Source organism: Diorhabda carinulata, chromosome 1 (assembly GCF_026250575.1).
Source record: "Diorhabda carinulata isolate Delta chromosome 1, icDioCari1.1, whole genome shotgun sequence".
Taxonomy (NCBI): Eukaryota; Metazoa; Arthropoda; class Insecta; order Coleoptera; family Chrysomelidae; genus Diorhabda; species Diorhabda carinulata.
The window spans coordinates 16,937,663-16,953,424 of NC_079460.1; the positions used below are offsets into that span (position 1 = coordinate 16,937,663).

At 32.4% G+C, this 15,762-nt stretch overlaps 3 protein-coding genes across 9 annotated transcripts in view; 1 reads left to right on the plus strand and 2 right to left on the minus strand.

The window, feature by feature from the left end:
* Positions 1 to 6,037, minus strand: part of LOC130891898 (endophilin-A) — a 106,299-nt gene extending 100,262 nt beyond the window's left edge. For all 7 annotated transcript variants that reach the window (XM_057797121.1, XM_057797112.1, XM_057797059.1 and 4 more), the window contains exon 1: positions 5,856 to 6,037. The gene's annotated coding sequence lies outside the window, so the exon portion shown is untranslated. The remainder of the gene's footprint in view (positions 1 to 5,855) is intronic.
* Positions 6,038 to 6,158: 121 nt separating this feature from the next.
* LOC130892001 (protein KRTCAP2 homolog) lies at positions 6,159 to 13,623 on the plus strand. The gene is made up of 4 exons (XM_057797173.1): positions 6,159 to 6,277; positions 6,331 to 6,549; positions 6,890 to 6,956; positions 7,210 to 13,623. Exons 1-4 carry the CDS (start codon positions 6,274 to 6,276, stop codon positions 7,325 to 7,327), a joined length of 408 nt encoding a protein of 135 aa, XP_057653156.1. The 5' UTR covers positions 6,159 to 6,273; the 3' UTR covers positions 7,328 to 13,623.
* An 842-nt stretch (positions 13,624 to 14,465) lies between these two features.
* The window catches only part of LOC130891858 (kinesin-like protein KIF21B), a 68,527-nt gene continuing 67,230 nt past the window's right edge, over positions 14,466 to 15,762 (minus strand). The window contains exon 9 of the mRNA XM_057796910.1: positions 14,466 to 15,731. Within this exon, the coding sequence (XP_057652893.1) occupies positions 15,719 to 15,731 (13 nt within the window). The 3' untranslated portion in view covers positions 14,466 to 15,718. The remainder of the gene's footprint in view (positions 15,732 to 15,762) is intronic.

Consider the following 15,762-nt stretch of genomic DNA (forward strand, 5'->3'; position numbering starts at 1 on the left):
AACCCTCACTTTATTTCATATCAAAACTTTTTTTCAAGATGAAGTTTTATAAAATAAAATTATAACTTGAAATAATTATTTTATTTAAAGATATTTCTTATTCCTAAATTTTCTTCCCAAAACCAATCGCTTTAGAGAAACAAATAAGCACCAACATTTATATATTTTTTTAATAAATTGTGTGAATAACAGTAAATACCTAAAATGTAATACAATTCATAATAAATATTGGAAATAACTACATTTACTATACACAATACCTAAACGTATGGATTGGTATTGTAGGGGATAACGTAATTGGGACATTTTCTGCCTCAGCTATTGAATGGAATTTCTTACACCAGTTTTCTCGAACATGATCTTTCTGAACTACTTGAAGACATCGCACTCAATATCAGACAAAAAAAATGTGGTTTATGCACGATGGTGCTCCAGTACACTTCAGTCGAACTGATACGCAACATATCCTGACTGGCTGAAATCTATGTAACCTCACCTCGGCCATCCCATATTCACCCAACCCTGGCTGAACTCTGGGTAACCCGACCTCGGCCATCCTATAGTCAGCCAGGCTTGGGCTTGAATAACTATATAAAGTTTTGTTCTAATATCTTATAGATAAAATTAAATAAAATTCTGTTATGCATAAAAGACAATAAAAAATAGTATCATTTCTTTATATGTTTCAGGCCTGGTCCAGGCGAGGGACATTGTTATCATCTCAGATTCCCACCAAGTCTGGGCCAATAACGGCTTCTAAGTTAGAGTCAGAGTTGTACATACTTGGCCCGAATCTGGACCTATACTAGGCCTATCGTGAAATCCTATATGGGTTAGTTAGTGGTACGCTTGGAGTTGGGAAATCTACGATTTACGAAGGAAAGTACATGTATTCTTTCTTTAGAAAAGACTTTTCGACAGTAGGAGAAGTTCGTGTCACGGTTCGAGAAAAAAATGATGATTTGATGAAATATGAATCAATGAGGGCCATACACCACATAAAATTTTTCAAGATGACACTGAATCTAAAGACAGGCTTTTTTGAATAAACTATCCACTGATTTAAATCCACCAACAGAAAAAGGGCGCAAACTAATAATAGAACACATCGGCTGTTCAAACGGTTTAATTAAAGGGGGTTTATTGACTTTTAAATCTATTCGTTCCAGTGACTACCATGAAGCCATAAATGCAAGTTATCACTTAGGACTTTTAGAAAAATTGTCCTCAACCAAATGTTTAGGTTAGTTCTAAAAAATATTTATATTATGAGAAGTAGCTTTACTTATACAGGTAAGTTTTCATATTAAAATTATTGTTTATGAACGTAACGTTGTTTCAAAAACCAAGTTAAGCTCTAAAAAATGCACTTGTTTACCTTCACTTGTTTGGAAATTATAAGCAGTGTTAATTGAACACCCTATATATTCATTATATTTATACAAATGTTATTTCGTACGAAAATACCTTCTAATAAAAGAAGTGGTACGCTTATGAATTACGAATACATTTTATTACTCTCTCATTCATAAAAATAGACTATACACATCAGACTTCTGATAAAAGTAACAAAAAATATTTCAAATGGAAACATTTTAGTAAAATCGTTGGAAAGGTAAAATCTTTGAGTAAAGTAAATGAATCTATTCTTCTTCTTTGTGCCTTCTCCTTATCGGCTATCAAAACTTCTCTATGCTCGGTTGTTCTTATCAACTCTCAGTTTTGCTATTACGTTGATGGGACTTCATTATTTTTTTCATTACTCCTTATAGGAGCAATAAAAAACAAATTATGTAATTCTAGGCGCCTCGTCATTCCGTTACGGTCCCAAACATCTCGAAAAACCACATAAAATAAAATACGCGTGTTGTGTTCTAAAAATATCTACTCCGAATTAACATTTGTGTATCTCGTTCGACTAATTGCGTTTAAAAAAAAGGTTACTGAGTATGTAATTTTAATGGTCGACAGACACATGTTGTTCCAAAGAATTTACCATTGTATAACACAAATTTTATCTTATCTTACATACATATACTTATGATGCTACTGATACGATTTGAAATAAACTAATATTTTGGAAACAATTTGTTAATTAAAAAATAAAATAATTATATATCATTTCACAGTTTCGAAATCAGTTACCAACTAGATTTTCAATTTTGTTCCCATTCACACTTGGTTAGGTTACTACTAGCTTAGCAATAATTAGGGTTGTTTTTTTTTAACCCTCGATGGGCTGTAAAGACGAATGATTATACAAAAAATATTTTATTGCCAAAAGTAAGGTACAATACAACTTATTCCTCTACATAATCACCTTGACAGTTAAGGTGTTTCTCATATTTGTGAACAAGCTTTGGAAGTAAGTTGTGATGGTTTCTTTGATCTTACATCAGTTAAATGAAGAAATCGAAACCACTCGGTGATAGGTCAGGACTGTATGATGAGGATGCCCTCTTTAAATTGCTGAAAGAATCATTAAGTTACATGAGGGCTGTGAGGACGGACTTTGTTGTGAATAAAAACAATTCCATGCCTCTTCGTTTGTTTTGAATACCTCTCCGTAAACGCCGCAATATTTCACAATTTGAATCTGCATTAATTGTTATTCCAGGCTGCATAATCTCCACAAGCAACACACCTTTTTAGTTTCAAAAAATAGATGCCATAATCTTACAGATGTTAAAGGTTTGTTTGAATTTTGTGGGTCTCGTTGGAGGATTCGTGTGCATTCATTGTTTCATTTCGGACGAGTCACCTCCTCACCTGTCAGAATGGATTTCAAAAAATCTTTTCCATCAGTATTGTCATGGTCAAGAAACTTTGAGGCTACACTCCTACCGAGCGTAAACTTTTCTATAGCGCCACTTTTTAGTAACGATAGAGTGCAGGGCAGATCATGAAACTTCTGGTAATTACAACGATAATTCACTTATAGTGATACTTCGAGTATCCCTAACCGCTTGGTGAACTCGCTGAAAAATGTCTGAAACGACAGACTTGCGTCTTTGACCCTCTTCGTCATCAACATCAATGCGACCATCTTTAAATTTTCGATACCATTCACGCACAACGCCATCACTCATAAAGATGGCTCATACATCAAGTCATTCTTCGATGAATTTCCGCCTTTTGTCTGCAAAAAACAAATAACAGCTCGCAATTCACACTTGGTGGAAGAATCAATAGCGACAGCTATGTTTATGCTGCAACTTAACAGGAAATGACCTGTTGGAATCACCAGTAACAGAACGTTTGAGCGGGAAACATAGACATTCGCTTACTATGCACCCTAATCACTTGCCGTATTACTGATCATCATAGTGTGTAAACGAAGGATGAAAAAAAAACAACCCTCGTAATTTAAAACCCTCAAGATTAAATGTTAGGCTCCACTAATATCTTCCTATATCTGCCCATTTTCCAATTTGTTTCAAGAATTGGGCAGGAACTGCCTGTTCTTTCTCATTCGGAATTAGTCCTTAATAAAATATTTGTTTTTTGTAAGGGCTAGGGATGTAACATGTCACACTCACTCTCCCAAACCATCTTTCACCAAACTAATTATCTAGCCAATCAGTAATCTTTTGTGTAGAATCAGTAGGACAGCCTTCATGTAGAAATAAATGAGTCGAATGTGGAATGGAGGAAGTTCATTGATAAATATTTTATATAATATATAATAAAGAATTTCTGAACACGCTGATTTAACTTTTCGATGATTCCTAGCTCGTAGGACACAGCACACTAAACATTCATACAAACCATATTGTTTCCCAGTTCTTTTCAACAGATTAATATTGTTATTGATACAACTTTTTTTGCTATGGAAGTCTTTGTTACAAATATTGGTTTTTTAAAATAAACATAAAAAATTATAGGTGACCGATGATTTTGGAGTTTGATATAGGGATCTAAATGTTGATTCTAAACAACCTATTTCAATATAATAACTTTTTGTCTTATTTGCTACACAAAAGGTAATTGTGGAGAAACATAAATTTTTTTGAAAATTTCTAAATACTTAATTTTGGGAAACTAAGATAGTTTTAGAAATAAGTCTTCAACTAAGCAGGGCTGGACTCTAAAAACTGAAAATTTAAATTGAGATGTTTTTATCTGTTACAAAAGTCGTTCACCTATCTATCGAAATTTAACAATAATTTTTATTTATATATTTATAAGGCTCTCTCCCGATAAAATTTCCGTTAAATTTTCCAATAAGGTTTCAATTTGTGATGCTTCATTTTTTTATACCAACTTGTCCACTGAAATAGATTGTAAAGCCGGCCCTATTGTATTAATAGATTACAAAGTTTGACGGGTGCGACGGGTACAATTCCCAGAATGACCAATTATATTATATATTTTTATTTTTCATATGCCAGTAATTTCACACCATTGTTAAAAACTGTTTAAACGAATAAAAAAAATACGATTTAAAGGAATTTTTGAAGTCGATTTTGGATACTTAAAACGTCGGGTTATTTGTAAAAAGCGTTATTTCTAGAAAAGAAACTTAAGAACCACTTATCTGATCAAAGAAAGTTAGTTGGCGCGAATATTAGCCACATCTTGGATAATTTATCGACTTTGATTATAAAAAATGATCATTTGACATATTAAAAAACACGCGACAATAGTAAACCAAACTTTAAATTGGAAAAATAATTTTTTAACACTTCTAATAAGAGCAGAGTGATTGATAAAATATTTAATTTCAATGTAAAAAATCGTAGGGTGCTTTTTAAGATATTTTATAATGTCTACTACTATCAGTATCCATCAACATAGACTATTTATATAAATATACATTCAACGCTTTGTTATATTAAAGTATTTTATTAATCTCTGTACCTTTATTCAAGGCGATAAAAAAATTATTTATGAATAATATACATTGGATTCGCTATAATTTTTTGACATGTGTTTTTAAATATAATAGGAAAGTTGTGTAAACTTTATTTTCTCAATGTTCCCTACGTTTTATGGCTTCCTATCTTATCTGTAACTTGATATAGAATATGAATGTTGATTAAATATAAATTAAACTGTATTTTTATCAAATTTTAATTTTTATACATCTATATATCTGTTAAAAAAGTACGAGTCTTACTACTGGTAATCTAATTTCTAAATACACCATCAATTTAATTTTTATCAATTGTTCAAATTAAACTAATGATTCTATTTCAATGTCATGCATTGCCCTATATTAACGAAAATAATTTTTGATTAAATTCATCAGAATGCTTTTATTGTGACTATTTTAGGACTCTGAAAACCCGATAAAAACTTTTATTATTTAAACTTGAATATTTTTACTTACAATCAACTATTGATATTTTGTTCAAATATTTGAATACATTTAGATAATACTTATGTGAAGTTATGTGAGTATTATTTATAAAAGTATCGAAGAAACCGTAATCTACTAATTATGAAATAGATGTAATTGTAGGTAGAAAGTGTTGGTAGCAGTTTCACTTTCATTGAAATATACACTCTGTAATAAATTAAGCTTCAAGATCAACTAGATAGATAATTCCTTCAACTGAACCAAGAACCATCTTTTCCTAATTTATCAATAAAACACGTAGGATTTGTTTATATAAATATCACCTTCATTAACGATACGATCGAGAGAATTGTTTTATAAGTGAGTCGAAATTTACCAATGACAATGGAAATAATTTCTCAATTAGTATATATCAAAATATTACAATGAAGTTGTGGAAAAAAAGAAGTGAATATTAAACAATTAAAGTCTTAACATAATAATATTTCTCGTTCTAGACTTTTGGGCCCACGGGAAGACCGTACGAAAAATTTATTAATTAAAGATATCTTACCTTGAACTGATGGAATATGATAAATCTTCTGTCGGTAATAATCTGCAAGCATTAACTAGTTATTTATATTTTTTCAGTCACCACTGTAATTCGATTCACTTTGATAAACTCAATAAAAACGATTAAAAAGGTCCGAATCAAACAAACATCTGTCAGAAACTGACAAATGTCAAACTTTAATTAACAAAACTGCTGAAAAGTGAAAACTGCATAGATGATGTACCAATTTCTACGGTAAATACTTCCAAAATAATTATAATTAATCCATTGTCCTATAGATGTCAGATCTAAACAATTTAGGTTATAATCAATCAACAAATTTGACAGGTTGTCGGGTTGTCGGTTTATCAAAATTTAATAAACGTATACATCGTATTCAGATTTACTTTTTTTTTGTCCTATAGCGGATTATATTAAAATGGGTATTTCTTCTGTGATATTCAATCACGAAAATATTTAATTAAATATTTTTCAGCTGTGGCGACTGGAACCTCGTTGATATTGGCTTCAATAAGCTCTGTACTAATATTTTCTGGAATGCAGATGTTCAAACCTTGGTTCAGTTCATCACAATTGCATACACTTTTTGGTGGATATTTGGGTTCACTTTTCTTTGTACTTCTTCTCACGGCAATAGGAAACTTGGAAACCTACCTCTTTGGAAAGTCGTTTCAAGTAAAATTGTTTCCTGAAGGTAAGATATTCTCTACACTTTCGGAATTACTGAGGAAACGTGTGGTTTTAATAAATAGTGTACTATTTCATATTGCTGTATTTGTTTGCCACTAATTTGTGGAATACAACATAGTTTGAAGGTTAACAGAATTAAAACTTAGATACTTTTACTACGACTAACATGGACCCAAAAAAATTGAGTGTCTTATTTAATTGTCTTTCTAATTATTTTGGAAATTTTCTCTAAAACTCCACTCTGTAAGTTTTTATAAAGACTAGTATAATAAATGGTGTCAAAATGTCTATTGTTGACTTTCTACTACATTGGAATACTTGTTGAATTATCATTAATGTTTTAGTGTCCTTATCCTTGTTGATTTCTATATTGGCTTCAGCAACTATTCACAGAGTTTGTGGAACATCTTGGTGAGTGTAAAAATAGTAATAAAACATTGAATTACTATTATTTTGTTTACTATCAGAAAAAGCAATAATTAAATTCATAATACAATGAACTGGCATTTCTCAACTGTCAGTTAATGAATATTTATGTTTACCTGTGAAATTAACAAAAATTGATGAAATTTAAAATTTTTTTCAAATTCCATATAATTTCGGAATAGCTCAAAATTCCGATCTTTTTGAAATTATTTTATGTTAATCTGTGTAAATTTTTTAGCTTGTTGCTGTCATTGTGCGCTCTCTACTATTTGAATAAGTTTTCCCAGAGGGTCTACACAGTTCAAACTGCCCCACCTGTCGTACAAACTGGAAAGAAGAAAAAAAATAATTCTTAAGTTTCTGCAATCACTCTCAATATAAGAAGTTAGTATCAAATGCCTTTTGATGTTTAAATGTAAACAGTTTTCATACATTACATAACTTTTCAATTAATACAAAATTTTTTATATTAATATATAATATTGCAAAGCAACTGGAATTATCTTGAAAATAATTTATTATTAAAGCTTCTGAAAAGATACTGCATTGATGGACAAAGGCAGTTTTAGAAGAACTTGTTAAAAATATCTGTGGTTGCTTCCTTTCGTTGTATGTGCATTTTTCAATTAGCATCAAAATTCAAATTTTTACAAATCAAATTATGTGTATATACAGCTTTGAAATTTCTGTATATAATACTATATCCTAGATTTTATTTATATTGACCACATACCATACCAGCACCAACAACTAAATATTAGGTCCTACCTGCCTTTCATTGGTCATATATTTCTCAAAAGACAAGACATTTAGTCCAGTGAACAACACTTTTTACCTCAGATTTTCATCAAGACGCATCGATTTGCTTGAAATTTCAACAGTAGATAGTTCATAGTTAATTGTGGGCGGCCAAGGAGCCGTTGAGCACATATGCCTTCAGATAGGTATTATTATTATTATCTAATACAGGGCAGGCAGCCTAAGGCTGTTAGTGCCCCCTTAAAATTAATGAGTACAGTTAGTTTATTGTTGTTAAAGTTTTACATATTATACGTATTGTTATTATAGCCAGTAGTTTATATCACAAACGAGTGCGCAAATATGAGTCAAGTCTATTTTTGAATTGATTTATTGTTTCTGAGTTGATGACTTCTTCAGGTAGCATATTCCACTGTTCCACTATTCGGTTGCTGATGAAATGTTTTCTAGGATTGGAATGACATCTGTCTTTTGATAACTTTGAGCTATGGCCACGCAGGTTGGTGTTTTGTAAAGGCATAAATATCTTTTAAAGCACTACACTTGTATATTTGTTTCACAATTTTAAAAGTTTCTATAAGATCTCCTCTTAAACGTCTGTCTTCTAGTCTAGGTAGATTCAGTCTGATCAACCTTTCCTCATAGGACAATCCATAAAAACCAGTGGGTAGGATTTTTGTGGCCCTTCTTTGCGTCTTCTCTAAAAGATCAATATCTTTTTGAAAGTAAGGTGACCAGATCTGGAATCCAAACTCCAAAATAGGGCGTATGTAAGATTTGTACATTTTGACGAAGAGCTCTGTTGTGATGTGTACAAATGCTTTTTTTATTAGATAAATTAATGAATTGGCCCTTTTGACAATTTTGATGATTTGTGACTCCCACTTTAAGTTGTCGGTAATAGTGACACCTAAATCTTCTTGAACAGACACCACCTTCAGTGGGCTACCATTTATTAGATATTCTATATTTGGATTGGTTCTTCCAATGTGAAGCACAGTACATTTTTGTATATTTAGGTTTAATAGCCACTTTTTGGTCCAGTTGAAAATGTTCGTTAAATCATTCTATATGGTTTCACGACTTGTAAGAGGATTTGTTAGATATCTTGGTATCATCGGCATATGAGCTTTTTGTTGACTGAATTAATGACAGCAGGTCTGTGGTGTACAAGATAAAAAGTACTGGGCCGAGCACTGAACCCTGTGGTACTCCGCTAACAACATTTCCAAATTCTGATACTTTTTGCCCAACTCTAACGTAGAATTTTCTGTCAATCAAAAATGACTCAATCCAGGATAACAGTTTTCCTCTAATTCCAAGATGCTCCAGTTTTATCAGAAGTCGTTTAATTGGGACCTTGTCAAAGGCCTTCTCAAAATCGAGATATACAGCATCAATTGGATTTCCTTTGTCCCATTCCTTAGTCCAAACGTCTAAATTAAGAAGCAGATTAGTGGTGACTGACCTTCCAGGGGTAAAGCCATGTTGTTCGGCAGGCAGAATATTTTCTTCATCCATGAACTTCAGTAACTCATCCACTATTATTCTTTCCATAATCTTACATGGGACTGATGTAAGGCTAATGGCTCTGTAGTTGGAGGCTATCTTTTTATCACCTTTCTTGTGTATGGGGGTTACTGAGGCCATTTTCCAATCTCTTGGTAGTTGTCCAGACTCAAGCGAAGTCTGCATTAATAAACATAAAGGATGGGACAGGCTCTGCCAACAATTTTTTAGGAAATATGAACTGATGCAGTCTGGACCTGGTGCTGAGTCGCTTCTTAAATTCTTCAAGGTTTTTTCCAATTTTTCAACTGCAAACTCGATACTGTCAAAGGACCTCTCTACTCTTGGCAGTTCATCAAAGGCTGGAAGTTCATCTAGCGCTTTAGTAACATACTGCTTACAAAACTGGTCTCTGAATACATTTGCCACAGCTGTCGCGTCTTGTACTGTATGATTCTCATCAGAGTTGATAACACAAGGAACAGATGATTTTGAACAGATTTGTTTCCTGATGTGACTGTAGAATGTCTTTGGGCTTCCAGTAGCAATGTTTATTTCATACTGTCGCCGAGATTGTCTTATTTTGGCTGTTAGTTGGTTATTATTAAGTCTGTAGCGAGCAAAACTTTCTTCTGATCTGATTCTGGCATGTTCGTCCCATAACCTACGCTTTTCTTCTATAACTTTAATTATCTCTCTAGTTATCCAAGGTTTGTTAAGTGACTTTTTACTTCTTGGTGCCCTAAAGGGTATATGCTTATCTACTGCCATGTCAATTATTGTTTTCAATTGATTCCACTTATCTTCGACCGACTCTGCTACTAGAATATTTTCAGGATTGTAATTGCTAATAAATTGATTGATAGAGTTAAAGTCTGCTTTCCAGAAATTTCTTTGTCGCTGTTGAGGCAAAATTCCTTTTTGACACTGCACTTGTAGGTTGACGAGTAACACCGAATGATCACTTTTATCTATTGGTGGACAATATTCAATTTTGGTTACTAAATTTTCGTCGTTACTGAGAACTAAATCCAGTAAAGAGGGTTCTTGCATTCCTCTGTATCTAGTGGGCCTGTCAACATGCTGGAACAAATTACTTTCAGTATACATAGAAGTAAAGAGACTGTACGTTTCATTTCTGGGCTCACCTAGTATTGGCCAGCTTAGGTTTGGTAAATTGAAATCCCCCATGACAAGGATGTTCTCAGTAAATGATGCTGCCTTAATACTTTCATAAAATTGCCTATCGTTTTGTAGCAAAGAGTTTGGTGGTCTATAAACTCCTACCATCATAAGCCTTACCTCAGCTATTTGAATTTTAATCCACAGTGCTTCGTATGGGTTTAAATTTTCAGTGCTGTCATCACTCGAAATAACTTGTAGTCCTTGGTAGCATTTCGAAACATATATGGCGACCCCTCCATAACCATCAAAGCGATCCTTTCTGAACAAAGAGTAGTTATCAACATTTACTAACGTGCCTGGTATTGATTGATTTAGCCATGTTTCTGTGAGAACAACTACTGCTGGTTTTTTTTTCTCTATTTCTACTACTAACTGATCAAATTTAGTCATAAGTGCATTAGTATTGGTATATAATATTGATATATCCATAAGTTTGTTTGTGTTTTCTACAAGTTTTTTGGGACTATTTTGGGCATGCCTCTCACATATTTAATAATAAGGTTCGTTTCACCCTCCTGGATTCGCTTGTTCAGACTTTCACGCAAGTCCCTAAGATACTGCCTTTGGGCTGGGGTCTGGTCGGAGTATATACGTAGTCTATTGTTTTTGACCTTGTTCTTATTCTTAAGAATTGAAATCGCTTGTTCTTTTGTTTCCAGCACAACTTTTAGAGGCCTTACCTTATTGGCTTCAGAAGTCTTCCCCAATCGGAAGCACTTTGTGTTTATTGTGATGTTACCTCCAACGGTCTCTTGCAATATTTCCTTGACACTATTAATGTCTTCCTCTTGCTTAGCTTTAACATCTCTAGCATTTGATTCTGGTAAGTTAAATATAACAATGTTTTTGGCACGCTCTTCACGCTCCATCATTTCATTGATGAGCTCTTCTCGATCAAAGTTTGATGCTGGTTGCACATATTGGCTTTGAGATGTTTGAAGCATTTGCCTGAGGCTTTTCATCTCGTCTTGCAACACAACAATCAATTGTTTAAGATCCGGGATCTGGCCGATATTTGCTTTACAAGCTGGACAGTAGAACGTTAGATGCCTGGTTCCTTTTAGGGCCATGCAGCGAGTCTCAGTAGTAGATAATTTCGAGCAAGGGCCACAAAACTTTGTGGCAAAACCATCACACTTAAAAATTTCATCCTGTCCATAAGTTTTGTTGCACTGGGAGCAGTTATTCATTTTGTCCTAACCTCAAAACTACAAACTTCTTTTGCGACGAAAATTGGAATTTTTTTAACAGAACTATAACTGTTTCGAGCTTTAGAATGCAATTATTGACGGTAAACTTCAAAAGTCTCTTTTAATAGTAGTTACAACAGTTGTTTTTGGAATTGCAATTAAAACACATGTGCTCATGTAAACATAACCTCATGCCCCACTTGACATTACCAAAGGCCAATATACTTTGAGAAGCCAGTCAGGCGCTTTGACTTGAATCCTGTGATGCTATTGGGCAAGTTTTAATGTTTGCCCAAGTGTTTAAAGCGCGGTTGTTTAAGTGCAGGGCACTCACAGATGACGTGGTCCGCGGTTTCGTCCTTCTCCATGCACCAAGGCACTTCAGATCATCCGAGATTGCGTCTTAGATGACAGTGTCCGGTTAGAAGTCCAGTCACTAGTCTAATTTCGCGCCTGTTTAGTTGGAGCAGTTGGTTGGTATGGGAGGTATGAGGTCCATATATATGTGCCTCCTGGGCTCACCAGTGAGTTCGCCAATCCCAATCTGGCGAGTGAGTCTGCCTTTGTTGCCCGAGTGACAAGGCACCCAAATGAGCTGGATCTTGCAGCCATCACTCACCGATTCTGTAGGACTCTCTTGCACTCCAGCACTAGCCTAAAACACACCTCTTCAGCTGTTATGGCTTCTACGGTAGTTATACTGTCTGAGCAGATTGAGATTACTGTATGCCTGTTGTCACGAAAAAGATTCGCTTATTTTGGGGTGTCCACCACAGAAGTCTGCCCCAACCAAGTGATTCCTTCTGGAGCCATCTGTGTACCAGGTTTTGAAAAATTTAATAAGTGGAAAATGGTCAATTTTACGAAAAAAATGTATTGAATCATTTTTAAAGAACTTTAAGAATTCAAATGAGACTTTGTAATACATAAAATAAGGGAGTTATAACAAAAAGAAGATAGAATCCCCTCATTTCATGGAAAAAGAACGTCATTTCTACCTTTGATAATGCCACCCTAATTGAAATAGAAAGTTATGAATTTGCAAATCACTTTAATTGAATACAAATAATAGGATCAAGAAGTTTGAATTGTTCAGAGAGCTTGATTCTAAAAAAAATTATAGTTGCAATGGATAAAGCATTTATTAATTTTTTTATAAAATATTTTTTTACTAAAAATAACTTAACAATATTGAAGATACGTTAAAACTGCCACAGAACGAAAAGTTAGGTTTTAAAAAAAATTGATTCGTTTTATAATTTTTTTCCTTATTTCAGAATTAATAGATATAACATTTTAAAGTTCACAGTAGCATGTGATTGGTACCGTTTTGGAGCCCTTTGAACGTTTCCCTTTTATAAAGGGTTTAATGTATTCTAAACCGTTTTAGCCTAATAGATCATCAATTTTTAGACAAAATGGTTTTTTAAATGACTACCTAGTTCGAAAATTAAAAGAGTTATACTCAACTTTTTGCAATTTTTAAGAGAGAAAAATGTGTGATTTGATGAAGAAACATTTGAGTTGAATACAATAAAAAAACATTTAATATAAATTAAGATTAAGAGTTGAAAAACTTAAATAGTATTATAAATTATCATGTGATCTTTATTTTAAACCTACAAATATTTTTTTAACTTTCTAAATGCTTTAATTTTTATTTCATTGTATTTTGACAATATTATATTTTACCCTTTACATAAATTTGCACATATTGGCATAGGTAGATTTTGAAGTGATGGTTTAATAGAACTTAATTCCAAAATTTCACGCAAATCCACGTGTCTTGATTGAATTCTGAGATCACACCATGTTTTTAATGTTCTTCACTGGACTAAGTGTAATTGTGGGTATAACTAGTGTATTCAGTAATAGTATTGGGTAAAGGATTACAGGTTGGGAAAAATCGAAAATTATTTAGGTGGACAATATTCTTTATAAAAATTAATCAACTTGTATAAATACTCATTTATTAAAAAAATTGTATAATAAATCATATTTTTCTCCTATTGGATGTTAGTGCTTATTATTTTTCAGAACATCCTGTAGGAATAACATGAATATTAAATGGATTAATATAACTTAACCATTAATTTAAAATATTCGACATGCATATTTGGACTACTTTACATTCAGTTAATAATACTATATTAAATTTGTTATCAAAAAGGAATATCCACAATATCAATAAAAAAAATATTTTTATGATATATCCATATTAAAAATATTCAAATTTTGTCTAGTTTTGGAAGACACAAGATATACAACATGGTCGGGAATTATGTAATCTGTTTTCTTAACCTGAATAATAAGGGAAATATAGGGGGGGGGGGAATTGAGATCCCTATTTTATTCAAATAGTTTGGAAACTTTTGTCTCTTCTGCAAAATTTTAATTTTATCAGTTAAGCGTTTGTTTTACCGGAACAGAGATATAACAAACTGAAAAATTAATCCTAAAATTCTATAATGTTTTGACTTCGATAGTATAGAAAAAATTGTCGATTCTTTATAGTAACATTTAAAATTCTGTGAATATATTTATACTGATTAGGATAACAAACAAATTGAAAACTAAGAAAATAAAAAGTTAACTAAAGGCAAACAACGAATAACTGTGACAAAATGATAGTTCAAGCTGGTTTTGTTCATTGAAATAATGAAAAGCTTCAAATGAATATTTAAATGTATACTGAAGATGAGAAAAACAATAAATGTTTAGATACAAAGCATTTTTAGTGAATGGAAAGAAAACGAATTCTCTTTTGAAAGCCTTTTTCTTTCAAAATAAGCTGTGTCAACTATTTAAATACTAATAAGAATGATCATTTGCAAATTGTTTTAAAATAAATCTGAATCAATTTGGATCTATTAACTTATAGCCAGACCATGTACTTTGTTCATTAAAGAAAGAACAAGATTTCAATAACTGCAACCCAATCTACAAACACATAAAAAAGAAAGATGGTAGGGATTGAATATGAGAAATACCACGTAGGGGGAGATGGGGTACATTGATACATGGGGACATGATTCTTCCAATTTATTTAGTGTGTTATATTAAGACATTTGATAAGTATCTGTAATTACAATACATAGACTTGAATTGAAGCAGGGTCATATTGATGCAAGTGCTCTCGGTCACATTGATACTTATCAATTAAATGTATGTGTATGTAAGAATTAATATATTTTTATTTTCTTTTTAAAAAATTGAGATGAAGAGAACTTCCATCGATGAAATTTCTGTGGCTTGTGCGATATCGTGTTAGAAGGAAAATTATCAATAAGAACATCAGTCGATGGATTTAATTTGAAACCTGCAACTCTAAGCATAGAATAGAAAAAAAGAAGAATAACGATAGCGAAGGCGTGAGTTTTTCATCTAAGTGTACCTTCCAGCAGATATTTACTACCGAACAATAAGACCACCTGAATGCTTAAATAATAAAATTCAGTAAAATGCTTGGGCCCATGGGCTAGTGCGGCAGCTTGCGTACGAAAACGTTAAAAAATTGAATTGGAGCTATCCACCATTTTGAATGTCAATAACAGTGCTGACTTAGATTGGATCTTTTCATATAATGAGACTACCGTTGAAAACTTTTTAATAATTTAGAAGATGTTCTCTCAAGATATAATTTTGCAGCTAACTGTATTATTTATTTCGATGAAACCGGCATTACAACGATTATGAATACTCCAAAAATATTGGCAGAGAAAACTCAACGTCAAATGTTTCAGCGGAGAGAGGCGAGTTAGTGACATTAGGAGGAATGGTTAAGATATATAAAAAATTTCACATTCAACATATCAGTTCTTTCTTAATTAATTGAATTCCATAATACTACAAAAGTTTTATTATGAAATTAATTTTTTACTGTGAATATTCCTAAATATGTAACAATACTAGATTTGTTTATTATTTGTCATATAATAATAAATAAGTAAAATAACAAAATGATTAAAAACAATAAAAATAACAGCAGTTTAGTAGCATTAACGGATGTAATTACATGAAAACTATTTACAAACATGTACTGAAATATGTTGTCATTGTTTGGAGAGTTATCTTCACCGGATGAAACTCTGACTTCATGGATCATCAGGAATTCAACCTGTACATATAATAATACTATTAGGAAGAAA